Source organism: Tamandua tetradactyla, chromosome 22 (assembly GCF_023851605.1).
Source record: "Tamandua tetradactyla isolate mTamTet1 chromosome 22, mTamTet1.pri, whole genome shotgun sequence".
NCBI lineage: Eukaryota > Metazoa > Chordata > Mammalia > Pilosa > Myrmecophagidae > Tamandua > Tamandua tetradactyla.
Window position 1 is genome coordinate 22,161,155 of NC_135348.1, and position 14,744 is coordinate 22,175,898.

General features: G+C 40.3%; 1 protein-coding gene across 3 annotated transcripts in view; it reads left to right on the forward strand.

Annotated features, from left to right (window-relative positions):
* ZNF827 (zinc finger protein 827) overlaps positions 1 to 14,744 on the forward strand; it is a 171,875-nt gene that overhangs the window by 51,407 nt on the left and 105,724 nt on the right. For all 3 annotated transcript variants that reach the window (XM_077139893.1, XM_077139895.1, XM_077139894.1), the window contains exon 5: positions 13,258 to 13,491. In XM_077139893.1, coding sequence (XP_076996008.1) covers positions 13,258 to 13,491 — 234 coding nt within the window. The remainder of the gene's footprint in view (positions 1 to 13,257; positions 13,492 to 14,744) is intronic.

Here is a 14,744-nt window from a genome sequence, read left to right on the forward strand (position 1 = left end):
AGGTGTCACAGAAAGGAACTGAGGAGGTAAATGCAGCAGGGAATCTGACAGTCCAGCACGGCCATCCTGGGATATCAATAAGGAAATGAATAAGTCACAGGAATTAAAATGCATCTGATGGATCATTAAAGAGCAATACTGCTTCCCCTCCCTCTTCCATCCCAGACTAGAGGAAAATACGACTTAGAGAACTTAAGTTTTATATTGAACAATTTTTGAAAAATGGTGAGGAGAAGGCGTGTTTCCAGTTTTCTTTACACTGCCCTGATGTTTTAGGATTTCATCTCCGTGGGAACCCTGACTCTTCCTGATTGGTCTCTTGTGCAGATAAGATATAGCAAAAGGGGTTTCTGGCTTCCCTTAGTGTAATCCCAAGGGAAAGAATGCAGGTGGCATAGTTTAGAAAGGGGGGTCGTTCGTTACTTAACAGACTGTTAGGGGAAAACTAAACGAGGGCAAATATCTCTTAGGAAACGATTACTCCCTTTACTCCATAATTCTAGCAATTTTTCAATCTGAGAGCAGCCTGGTGGGGGAGGGTAAGAGAAGGTTTAATCTTTGGATGCAGCAGTAGAATTTGGTACAGTGCTCCTGCTGGACTCAGCCCTGAGTGCTGTGTATCAGGCCATACTTAGCTCCAGGCCCAATCTCAGGAAGCAGAAGATAAGGCTGCGGCTGCTTCGAGCCAGGATTGCACACGGGAGGACCCGAGGCGAAACGCCAGTTGGTAGTTTGAGGTGAAGGACTGTGTACCAAAGCCTTATATTGCGATCTGCTTTTTCAGTTAGCTATTGATAGGGAGTTGTTTACGGTTTGGCAGTCAGAGTATTTACTGTGTGATCAATTGGCATAAGAAACCAGATAACAAATGCACACTATTTATGCAAAAGGCCCATGCAGCTATTTTATGGTGGCTTACTAGAGGTCCTGAAACCTGACTTGTATGCACTGTTACCTAGCAACCTGTTATAAAGTCACCCGGGAGTGAGATGCATCGGTAATTTTTTGTGTGTGTGCATATCTGGATGTAAATGTAAACTTGGTGACTGTGGCAGTGCAGCCCATGGGAAGAGAAGAGCTGTTAAAAGGCAAGGAATACATTTTCTGGAGAGAATTTTTTTGTCATAAAACACCAACTCTGGGTTTGTCAGGCACTACGACTGTGGGTGCACCGTGGTGCTCTACCTGGCTTGTATCTGTGGTTGTGCTTCTTGGACACGAGGCTACATCCCAGGGAGCTGTGGCTGAGCTCTTAGCTCTTCCCATCATCAAATGTAGTGAAGTAGTTGTCAGTATCGGGCCGTGTCCCCTGGCGTCATAACAGTGCCATTGTTCTTGAGCCGAATTTTTTGCAGGGCTCTCTCCGTGCACCTGCTGGTACTCCAGGGTGCAGCTGTTTGTGGGCACCGAGGCTGAGTGTTTGTGCCAGCCAGACCAGGGTCTCAGGCCAGAGCACAGTAGCAGATTCAAGCGTGTAGATACCTACTTGTTTCCAAAAGACAGAGAGAAAATACTTGATTCTTTCTTGCTTGGTTCTTAAGGGGAGTATTTCTTGCCTCTTGGACTAAAACTAAGCATAAAAAAGGCTCCATAGAACTCAGTGGGGTTAAAAATCACTGGGTGGAATGCTGTTCTAAAATTGACCGTAAATCCCCCCCACTCAGCCCCTGTTTTGAGCTTTCCTGGCATATGTGTTTGTGAAATAACCCCCCTTCTTTGAACCATCAACTATGCTTCTCGCTGAACCCACGCTTAACACTCCTTGGTCCTTTAAGATTTACATAACTCCCTAGAACCAAGGAATCTCATCATCGATGTAGGGAAGAGTGTGGGGCAGCTTCTACTGCTGGTTTTCTAGGCTTAGAATAAAAAAAAAAGAGTTTGTAGATTTTCTTCAGGAGTTGGGCCTGGGAGACAGGTCTCTAAGTGCTACAGCCTTACATATTTGCTTTTCTAGATCTTTTTTAGAAGCCAGAAGATATATGCAAATCATTGCATATAGAAAAAATGATCCAGTGTTCATGTGCCTGGAGGTATTCAGGGAAGAGTTCCACTGATTTTGTGCCTTACCTTCCTTGTCCAAGAATAGTTCTTAACTTCGACTGTACATTAGACTTACCTGAGGAGTTTTTTAAAAAATGCCAGGGCTCAGTTCACTTCTCGAAATTATGATTCAATTGGTCTGGGATAGAGCCTAGACATTCGTATTTTCTTTAAAATCTTCAAATGATTCTAATGTGCAGATGTGGAATAAAATTTGGTACCTGGTGCAAAAAGAACAGCCATGTTTTTTTTGTTTTATTTCTTTTCCCATTAGCATTTTCTTCCCTTGCTTTCTAACGCAGACCATGAAAAGGGACATCATGGCTGTCTGAGGTGGGGCAGAAGCATTTACCCATAGGTCTGAGTTGGTATGAATGACAACCCTGGGTGAGCTCCGTGTTTTTCCTGGGGATCCTCATGACCCAGGAGAAGTTTTCAAAAAATCATCTGAATGTTGCCCAATTAGAACGTCTCAAGACTCATCCAAAGCGTGAAGGAGCCGGGGTATCATTAGAAGCCTGGTTAAAAGTTGTCTACAGTAGCCTTACATAATTTCTTCTTCTGAAAACTATACTTTTCAACATTTAAAATTTTATTCTAACTTTCCAAATTATAACCAAGCAGTTGACAGAAACTTAGCACCTCAGCTGTTGGCTGGAGATATATTTTTGTCCCTGGTTTTCCAAAGTAAAAGATGTAAGTCATTTTAACTATTTTTAATGTGGAAACCAGCAGAAAATTTTATACTGTCTTCCACATTTTATTAATTTCACAAAATTGAGACCGAAATAATTTTAACTAGGAGAGATGGACTTTTTAAAGCAGCAGCACACTTTTAGTCTCGCAGAGGCATTTTAGGGACACATGGGGAAGTATGGGGACAAGATAAATAGTTTCTGATTTATTAGTAGCTCAGCTGTAAAACCGCAAAGGATTTTACTTATAAATGATGGGAGGGTTAACTAATGTGTGTCACGTAGGAATTTTGCAGTTTTCCACAGGCCTTTGTTTGTAGTTTACATCTGTTTACACAATTTTTTGCATTTGTCATTACAGTAGTATGGAAATAGCATATCCCCTATCTTGTTTTACCTCTGTTTGTGCTATTAGAGAAGGAGGGATGGACCGTTGAAACAAGTTGTCCATTGAACCCAATCGTCCTTATTGCTTGGTGCTCTAATAGGCTTTCTGTAAATCATCTTAATAAATGAGCCTTTTTTCAAGTAAATGCTATCCTTGTGCGATTAGCGCCTAAGAGCTCAGTGCCAATAGCCGGGGGCCCTGTCATTCCCCATGCCCGGTCATATTTTCCCCGGTCCCTTTATTTTTGGCAGTTTCCCATTGCATCTTCAGCTTAACCCTTCTTTTTAACTCTGCCTTGCTTTTCTGATGATGGGTGCTCACCGATCACATGACTAAAATTCCCTGTGCAAAAAGCTGCATTTAGGGGCCTGATGCAGGCACTCTGAATGCCCTTTTGAAATCCAGGATCGTATTAAACTTATTGAACTTGGCGAATCATATGCAAGGGAACGTGACTCCTGTTTTACAGTGAGTTGCTACTCCATGAGATGAAGGCTGTTCTGAGTCCCTGAAGGGATCAGGTGGGATTTAAAAAAAAGTGTTACCTGGTGTTTTAAATGCTGGCATCAAAACTTGCATGGATGGAGACTTTGTGACATTTACTCGTTGCTTATCACTTATCTAGTGCTTATTCTGTGCCATTCAACCCCTTTGAACCTCATAACAACCTTGTATGTAGGTAGTACTAGGTTTTCCCTTTTACGGAAGAGCAAACTCAGAAACAGAGTTTCAGGGACTTGTCCAACTTTGCACAGCTAGTAAACGGGGAGCTGGGATCCTAATTCAAGCAGCTGGCTCCAGCGTTCCTTCCCCTAGCTGCCTGTTCCCCAAATCGCAGAGTAAAGAAGATGAAAAACAGGAACTTGTGTTTGCTTTCATTGTTGTAAAGTTAGCCAGAGTCCCCAGCATAGGAGCCACTCTCTGAATGTTGTAGGCTAGACACCTTTGGAGTTAAACTAATACTTTCAGCCTTCTCTGGAGTTATTTATTGCTAATAGATTAAAGCTAGTAGTAAAGCTTTTATATTCTATAGAGGTTCATAGCCTGTGGTGCATTTCCAAGAGCCTTATTTTATAACAGGTGTATAGATGAGGAAACCAAGACTCAGGTAAATGACCATAAGAGGGTCGGGACTGAAGCCCAGATCTTTCTCTCTCCCTATGCCAAACACAGTAGAATTCCAGAATTGCCGTCTGGGCAATTTTTAATCTTGGCTGGTCCTTGGGAAAACTTACCAAAATCTGTGTTTTTGCAAAACCAAATCCAAGTCATTCTCTTCCTTCTCTCAGAAGTACATTTTCTGTTACCTGCTGTGGTTATGATTGTTACTACTTTGACGGTTCTTATTCTAAGAGCTGTTATCAACCAAATGTGTTTACAGTGAGTGAGCCAGGCGTGGTGCCCACACCTTCACATAATTCCTCATTTAACCACTCACAACAGCCCCATGGCATCAGTGATATTAAACCTATTTTATAGATGAGAAAGCCGAGGCTTAAAAGGTTACGGCAAGAGGGAGAGTGCAAAGATCCAGCTTTGCCTAACTGCAGAGCCTTGGCTCACGATCACTTAATTAGCTATTAGCTAATTTTTTTCTCAGTTGAGTGAACTGTCTTTTGACCTCCGTCTGCTTCACTGTTTATTTTCCTTGGCTTCAAACCATGGCATCATTTCCAATGCATGCTCTTTCATTCACTAGTCTGGTTAAATGTTGGAGGTCTTCAAAATCCATCCCTTCATCTGCAGCCTTTCCTGGCCCTTCCTTTCACACCTAGGCAGCTTGCCCTGCCAGCTTCTCTGCCGATGCTGTTCTCCCCCAGCTGCTCCTTTTCTGACACGGTGCTTACAGAGCCTCGCCTTCCAGGAGCTCTCACATCAGCTTATGCCCGGCCTGGCTCCTTCCTACTAAATAAGCATATCCCCACTCCTCTCAAGAATAATGTTGACCATCTTCACCAGCTCATGAACACACGATCTCATTTGCACATCTCTGTCTTCATTCATGTCGTTCCCTTAGTGTTTCCAGGGGTCTGGTAATTTGAACCCTGGAGTTCCATATTTTTTCCACCTGTTAGGAAAAAAATTGAAGAACTCTTTCTGAAAAGAATAGCGACATTATTAAAGCTAAACTAATGATTTGGATCCATTCCCCCCTACCCGGCCCATCCTCACCTCCACCCCAACCCTCAGTGATTCTGGATCTTTGTGGAGAACCTAGCAAGGTTGCAGCCCAGCTCTGTGATACCCTCCCCATACTCTCTGGCCTATGTAAACGTGGCCATCCTTCAAGGAATGCTTCAGATCCCGTTACTTCAGCAAAACCTTCTCTTGCTATTCTGGTCTTTACTGTTAACCCCCTCCTGTTAATTCAAATGGCACTCACAGTCTTTATCACCCAGTCCGGTGCTTGTGTTGTTGCATAATTCATTCTATTGTCCATGTGTTAGTCTTCCTTTTCAGCTATGTTACACATTGCTAGAAGAAACAGATAATGCTTCTTTTATAACATCTTTGTACCTTCCACAATGCGCTCCTTGATGGCTTATAGAAAGATTTTCCATTATTTCTTTTCTGGAAATCGGGTGTTTAGAGGTTGTGATATTACTTCACTTAAAAAAGATTTGCAAACTCAAGACCAGCTCCGCCATGCTATAGGAGATAAGATGGAATAGAGTTGTGGTCCTTGGAACCTAGCTAGCTGTTCAAATGGATCCCTAGAGGGTATAGGTCCAAGTCTAGGAACTGAAGTCTGTTGCACAATTAGCTGGGTAACAAACCATGGCACAATTAAGTGGCTCAAAACAACCATTTACTTAGCTGACATTAGTGGACTGGCAGTTTGGGCATGGCTCAGCAGGGTGCTTCTTCTGGTCTCAGCTGGGCTGATTCATCCATCTGTGAACACTGCCAGTTCATCTGGAGGAATGGCTGGTCCAGGATAGCTTCAGCTGGGATGGCTCATCGCAGCCACACGTGGACCTTCATTGAACTGCCCCAGGCTTGTTCACATGGCAGCTGGACAGAGTTCCAAAAGAGAGAGCAGAAGTGCACACGGCCTGTGGAGGGTCTGGCTCAGAGTTGGCACAGCCACACTTCCACCACATTCTGGTGAGCGGAGCCAGCCACAGGGCCAGCCCAGACTCAGAGAGTGGGAAAGCAGACTCCACCTCTCGGTGGGAGGAGTTTCAGAGCCATGCCGCAGAAGGGCAGGCATTCAGGAAGGGGCATCATCATGGCCATTGTACAATCTGCCACAGCCCAGAAGTTGTCAGGTTCTCTGTGTGATCCACAGGGCCAAGAATCATAAAAATCTGATCTATAAACCAGAATGCCAGCATATTAATCCGGAATGACAAGTGTCATAATCAAGAGGAGATATCATTTAAAACAGGTGACCACCGAGGGTTGCAGTTGTTGAAAATACACTATTTGTTAGGCTTCTTTTAGTTTCTGTGCTTATTTCTCCACTACTGTTCATGCATTTTATCCTTTGAATGTGTTCATAGTATGAATTCAAAACACAGCTTTCTCTCACCTTTACTCAAGGCTTGGTTGGTTATCCAACCGACCAAGCCTTGTCCTTCCAGCTTTTTTGACAAGGGGGAGAGCCTGACTTCAGCTGATTACTGCCGATAGCAAGCTTTGTTTCATTATGTGTTGGTTTTAGCAGTTTAATTCCCAGAGAAACACCTTATTTGTTTATGTTAAAGTTCTGGAGGCACAGTTCACTGTAGTTACCCTTGACCTTTCTCCAGAGATTGTTCTGTTTTCCCTTTGGTGCTGTGTCTATAATCATAGTAACCATAATAGAGGACCTGTGTAGTCTTGGTTTAAGTTTATAAATCCTGAGGTGTGGCCAAGAATTAGCTCAGGTGGGGATTAATGAGAAAAATGAAATGGTTAACATTTAACTAAATGTAATTCTAAAACTATTTAAGAGAAATCAGAGAGCCACATTAAAAAATATTTGGCTAATATTTAGACATTCTATTGGAATATAATATGCTTAATATCTAAAAGAATACCCAATTGTTAGTAATTATCATTTAATTAAATCTTAGCTTTCCTTATGATTTAGGAGGCAGTTAATTTCTTTTCTTGCCCTCAGTACATCAAATTGTGGAAAAATTCCAAATCTTGACCTGTTCATACAAAGTCACATACCAATAACAAGGGCTCTTGGGTAGTTAAAACAGTACTGGCTTGGTGAACTGCAAGGTTGAACTCTGAATTCTGTTCTGTCATCAATGAACTGTATGATTTCCGGGTCTTTGAGTCTGCATTTCCTTATTGTAAAATGAGGGAGTGGAAAACAATAATGGTTTCATTTTGCTTGGTTTTAAAACAATGAATCCATTTTTTTCCAAACAGAATCCCAGGTGCAAACTATATATAAAAGACATAGAAGATGCACTTTTAGAAAAACTTCGTTTTTAAATTCAGATTAATTCATTTATATGTTTTTAAAGTCAATTAGAAAAAATTGGTATTTGATAAGCACCAAATGTAAAATTAAACATTTTGAGGGGATGCAGTCTTATAACACTACTAACATCTATCATCTATCTAAATTTATTTTGGGATTGCAGTTTCAAGAAATATTCTTTCACACAAAGAAGCTGTGGCAGATGGGAACATATTTTTTAAAATTCACCTTATAATCTTAGGATCCCTCCAATTAAATTTATTCAGATGCTTGGAAGAAGTACACTGTAATGTAAAGTTTTTGCTTCAAAGTTTATACCATTTAGCTACTGTTCTCATTCTTTATCATAATAAATGGCAAATGAGAAGCATCCCAAACTTTCATTTTTCACTAAAGCCATCTATACTTCTATATTAACAATACTTGGTTATTTCTTACTTAATTGTTATTTGGTAAATTTATTTAATCTCTTTATGTATCAGGTTCTTCATCTGTAAAATGGGGCTAATATCAGTACTCACTTCAAAGAGTCTTTGTGAGGATTGAATAAAATAATCCATGTAAACACTTAACACACTTTTTGGCCTATGTTAAGTGTTCAAGAAAGTATAGACCCTGATCTATCTGTCTGCTTGTCTGTCTGTTTGTTTGCTATGATGAGAGGCTGCAACAAGCAACTATACTTGAACCTCCCCTGGTATTTAATTTGAAGCAGTGATTCTCAAGTGGGGTAATTTTACCCTCTTCTCCCCAGGGTAACTGGCATCTGGTGGGTAAATGCCAGGAATGTTGGTAAACGTCCTACAATGCCTAGGCAGCCCTCACCACAAAGAATTATTCAGCCTGGAATGTCAATGGTATTGAGATTGACACACCCTGATTTAAGGCACGCATGTAGGCAGGCTCTGGTGGCATGGTAAATAAACAGCTTTACATGAGCACACATGCACAGGCCTGAATTTTTTATTTTTATTTTTATTTGAAGGAAGGGTGAATGAACCATGTAATATATTAAATGATGTCTCTGATCATATGGAAGTTCTTGACTTTTTAAGATATAGGCATCTAAGCATGGTAGCATAGCTCTTTGATTGGTAAATACTGAAGTTTTACACTTTTGTTTTGTTCTCTTTTGCTTTGCATTGTAAAGTCCTGAATTTTTTGAAAGATCAATGAAAGCTAGCCACCTTCTTAATAGTGACATGTTATTAGCTCCCACACTCCTACGATGGCAGGAGAAACTATTCCAAGGGCTACAGAAAATTGAATTAACTTGTCAACACAAAGTTCACATATTAGTGGTCTCCAATGAGTTGACATTTAAAGGGTGCACATTTAAAATGAAATTTAAAAAAAATTTAAAACTAAGTTTTAAAAGCTAACTTTGAAACAGACATTTGTTGTAACTACTGAAGGGTTCCTTGGAGCACTGTTTGAAAACTAATGATCTGGAGTCTCTTCCAAAATGTCTTAAGAATCTTTGACTCTGGTTTAGGGTGAGGTAGTAAATAAAATTCTCAATAGCCTGGCTTTCTCACAGAGCAGTTGAGCATTTACGAAATTGCCCGAGTCTGAACTGAAAGGGAGCTCTGTTTTACTAATCTCAATAAGGTGTCATTTTCCCTCACCAGAGGGAAAAGACAGAACCGAACGGAAGCAGTACTGTTGCAGCCATTCCTCCTCTTACATCCTCCTGGTCAAATCTTCACAAACTTCCTTCCTAACAGAAAAGGTTGCCTTACCTTCACTTCAGGTTACACTCTTCCCTTTCTCTTTAGTAATGCATGGTTCACTAGCAATCGCCATTTTTCCAAAGCCTAGTCCTAGGACTTAAGCTACTATCTCTCCTGAAAGTGCCTGCCCTGTCTTGGAGAGAAAAGAAAGACCATGGGCTTTGCAGCCTGAAGTCCTGGAGTCTAAGTCTCTGTGTGTTAACAATATGATTTGGGGGTCAGTCTTTTAACCTCTTTGGACCTTAATTTCCTCACCTGTAAAATGAAGGTAGTAATAAGAATCACCTCCTGTGATTGATGAAGGGCTCAATCTCTGCTGTATACTATTCAAATGCTGGGTGTATGCAGTTATTAAAACAAACAGCAGTCTTTGAAGGCGTTATACAGAGTTTTCCTCAGGGGGTGCTAGGAAGGAACCCACATATAAATTGAGGACACTTTGCTCTAGAGAGAAGATTCTTTTACAACTCATTAATGCCTGCCTATTAGAAGTGGGAAATAGAATCATTTTATCCCAGTGGCTTTCCGATTCCTTTCCCACATTAGCTTTTATCTTATATCCTCTGTAAATCTTCAGAAAAGCAGATTTGTTTCCTTTGAATGCCATTACAACTCTGTTGAGTGTGTGAACTTATAAATGTACATAATTTATAATCAGAGTGGCTTAGGTCCTGAAAATGTTTGGAATAATGAGTGAGAAAAGAGGCCTCATTGCTTTAAAAGTGGAGTGTCCGGAAACTAAGATATGTAGAAAGATGCCGGGGTAGGTGTTTAGAAAGTCCTTTATAAGTTGAGTTGCATAGGTGTGTAGATCCTTTTGTGCTAGTGGTAAAAATGAAGTAGACTATGCAATGAGCCATAAATTATTGCTCTTTCTCTTAGCAATATCCCAGAAGGAAAAAGAAAACATCTTTGATTCCGTCTTTCTGTGCACAGGCTTTTCTGTAAGTAGGATAATAAAAAAGATGGCAATTATTCAGTCAGGTTCATTTTAAAACTTCAGCTTTATGTGCTGTACTCAATGTAAATGTTACTGGTAATTGAGAGAAAACAGAGTAGCCTTCATATTTCTGTTTTTATATCTTCTGTTTAGACCCAAATGTTTGCAAAATTAAAATTTGGGTAAATGAGCGTTTCCCACGTTTTTCTGATATGTCATTACTTACATTTACATATTTCCAGCTTCTTACTAGTTTATGTTGCTCTTGACAACATCAGAATGAAACCAGACATATAGTACACCCAGATTTAAAGTCCAGCAACATAGAGCATGCCTGTTTTTTTTTAAGTGTTTTAATTTATGTCTACCAATGCTGAATGCCTTTTTTTCCCCACTTAAATCTTATAGTGTATTTATTCTGAGTAACTCTCCTAAAAGCTACTTATATGTTCAGATAGCATCCCTTTCTAGTTGCCTCTAGAAATTGGGGTTTGCTTCTGGGTGTCAGTAGTTTCTTATCTTTTTTCTAGTTTCATCTTAGAATTTTTAAAATGCTTTGCTATAAAAGATCCAGCATTGAAGCATTTAAAAAATATGTAACCATTTACTTTATATTATTCCTTCCCAAAGAATTGAAGTCACAAACTTCAATAAATGCATACTATTTAATTACACTGTCATGACTAACTAGGATGCTCTTGGAAAAAGGATTTATGAAGAGCTCTTGAGAAAAGGTTTAGGGAGAGAGCATACTTTAAGAGATGGCCAGCAAACCTCCCTAGGAAGTGTTTGAAAGGTGCAAAGAAGGGATGTGTGCCAAGTGTTCCTCTTAAGAGCAGCCTTCCTGGTGGATGTTGGAAATGCATATTGAAGATTACTGTAGAGACCATTATTGGTCCCTTTGTGCAGAGTCCATTGACATTGTCCCCAAAGTGCTAGATTTTAAGCACTTTTCTTGACATTTTCTCGTATCCTCCTTTAAGAGTGTCAGAGACCAAGTAACTTCTCCTAGATGCCTAAGTAAGTGCTGTGGTCTAAGTAGCAAAGCTTTTTAACTTTAATCATTCTTATGATGAGATCCAGGGAAAGCATCTCAGATCGCTTTGGCGGGTCATTTTGGAGTGCTTAGTTTTTGTTCCTGCAGGTGATATTGGAGCATCATCAGATGTCACTAGTCTGTATGCCAATTAATATATATTGAGCACCTACAATGTGCCAGGCCCTGTTCTAGGCACTCGGAGAGACATAGTGTTAGAACAAAGATCGTTGCTTTCCTGAAGCCTTACTTTGGGTTGCAGAAACAGACCACAAATAGCGAACATAATAAATAAGAAAATTAAGTAGTATGTGTAGGTCGTAAGTATTTTATTAGGAAAATGAGAGCAGGGTATGGGAAAATGGACGTACTATGGGGAAGGGGATTGCCACGTTGAACGGGATGGTCAGGTGGACCTCACTGAGAAGCTCATGTTTGAGCAAAGGCTTGAAAGTCAGGCTGCATTCACGTTTTGTTATGACAGAGCAGTAGGAGCCGGAGAAGCATGTGGTGGAGGCGGGTAAGGGGCGCAGAGCTCTGAGACCTGTGATCTAGTGTCAGCTGTGAATCTTTCTGGTAGTAAAACTTCCCTATGTTCCTTTAGGCCTCTGGGGTGCAGTTTCCAAATATGTTGGTCTGTGTGAACCCATGATTCCAGAATGTGCATTCTTAGATGGATGTGACGTATGAAGAAAGGACTTCGTGCTTGTCTGTTGACTTGGGGTTAGGTGGTGGGTGAAGGGTGGTAGGTGTCTGCTTTGGGCATTTATTTGCATCCTTTTATTCCTTATGCTGGAATGGACGTAAGGCTCATTTTAATAAACATTACTGAGAACTCCATGTTAGAGCCATCTTTCCTTTTCGAAAAGATAAACCATACAATACAGTCAACCTAAAGTTCCTGCTTCATGGGCCTGTAAAGGTGGAACAAGATGCCTGTGAAAATGGGAAGTGGTAGGAAGAGGATGTTGGTGTCTTCCTTCTCAGTCTCTCCCAAGCAGTGTGTGGCTCACTCAGTAAAGGGCTGGTCCAGTGTAGCCAGGTCACAGAATCCATATCCCATAACGGGCCACTTAGCTCTGCCCCGATCACACAGTCTGCACCAGCCAACTGTGCTAAAACTGGAGAAGGGACATTAGTGGAAAAACTGGTGAACTCTGAATAAGAGCTGGAGTTTAGTTCATAGTAATGTAAATTTCTTAATTTTGACAAATGCACGGTGGTTTTTGTAAGACGTTAGCATTAGGGGATGCTGGGTGAAGGGTGTATGGGAGCTCTTGGAATCATCTCTGCAACTTTTCTGGAAAATGATTCTGAAATAAAAAGTTTTCTTTAAAAAAAAAAAAAAAGCCAATGTGGACTTGGAAGGATAGAGGGGGCCCCTTCACCATGATCAGAAAAGCACTGTGAAGTGTGTACCCCACTTTGGGTCAGTAATGCCAGTTCGTTGCATTGGCAGGGGTGGTGTATCTCTGGTCTGGGCTTTTCTCTTGGAATTCTTGATCCTCATCTTCCCATCCCGCTGCAGCCCTTTGCTTTGGGTATTGCCTCTGTTTATATTCAAAATTCTGTGAGCGATTAATTGCTTGAAAGCATTGTTCTCAGAGGATCAGGTGGGCAGAGTATTAATAGGTTGGGGAGGTGGCACCATGTACAGGAAAGAAGACAATTAGGCAAGCCAGAGATAACATGCCCAAACCCTTTGTAGAGGTGCAGCACTTCATGAAATATCAGGTTCAAAAGATGAGGGAGCCCACGCTCTTCCGAGTACTGCACTCATGGGGTAATTTGTATTTCAGCGCCCGTGCCCACCCTATTATGGTCAGGTTGTGACCCCTTTCTGCAATTTAACACAATGTGATTGTACATTAAGTACGAGGGCAGCTAAGAGGGAGAGTGGTCTTTTACATGTATATATTTTGTGTGTGTATATATATATATATATATATATATTATATATATATATATATATATAATCCCTTTTCTCTTTTGACAGCTGCAAATCAGAAGGAGCCCATGAATCTTAATTTTAAAGTGAAAGAAGAACCTAAGGAAGAGGAAGCCCTGAGTGCGACCTTGCCTCGGCCCAGCTATGTGCTCAGCCCGGAACCTGAAGTGTCGGCCCCAAACATCCCGGAGGACACACTTACGCCCCAGGAAGGGAAGGGGAATGTGCTAAGGAGGGACATGTCAGCCAAAGCAGCCTCTGAACTTCTCATGAAACTATCAGGTACTTGATTTATTCTACAATATTCGTGTTCTCATCATTTCACTTGCAAGCCACCTGGGCTGCAGTGAACCCAACAGTGGCAATATCACTTTATATTGCTGTGAATTCGACTTGGCTTAAATTCCTGTGTTGTGTGCATGTGTGTTTGCTTATGTTAGCGGTGTACCTACCTTGTTAAATTTAGCCTTCTTTTCCTAGCTATTACTGCAAATTGTTGGAAAACGCTACTGCTTTCTAAGATAATATAGGTCATAATTTTAAATGGACTCTCATGACATTCAGAGCGCTTCTGTTAATTGGTCAAACTATCTGTTCTTTCCTAATAGAGGGCCTTGCACATTTTATATATTTATACTATATTCTTTAAGGGTCATTAAAAATATTTTTTCTTAATTTAATGAGCAATGAAGATGGCACTTGAAGTAATTACAAAGAGTAGCAATAAGACATTTTATGAATAGAAAATTTCATAATGGAACATTACACTAATTAATCTATGTTCTTAAGATGAATGAATAATTCTTTACAAGTATCTAAATGTTATCCAAGCCATACATACTATCAAATTTAGGAAAAATGGCCTATAATTCACATATATTGGATTCTTCCCTACACAATTTTCCCATCTGCCCACCCACCTCAGAAAGAGTAAAAAGAATAGTATCTTCTTAATTCAGAATTATGACTCTCAGAACACGGAATGAAAGGTTATGTCAATAATAATACTTGTCAAGTCACATCACATCAGTAGTTCACTGATGCTTAAAGGTAATTTTTAGAGACTGTATTTAAAATGCTAATAGGAATCAAAAACTGCTTTTAGTTTGTAGCTTGGTGTGCTTAGAGGAGGAGAGCAAGAAATGCACTAAGAAGACTCTTTCCCCATGACCTTATAATTCCATCAACAATTCTTTTTCTGGTTGACCAGTAGATTGGAAAGTAAGAAATTAATAGTAATTTACTTAGAGTCATTATTATTAGGATAGTTGAAGTTCCTGTATTTGCCAGTTGGTGGGGTTAAGCGTTCTTTTCTTTGATGTTAATTTAAAACACAGTGGACCTGCTGGAGAACATGATTTGTTTTGGCTAAAACCTAATACAGTTATTAGGTCCTTATGATAGCTCCATTTGTCTGAATTTTGCAATGATAGTGCAGCTTTTCCTATGTGGCTGGGAGGTCTAGCAAGATTATACTGATTGCTGAAAGCTGAACATTTAAAAAACTGTTGTTCAAGCCAATACATTTAAGTATG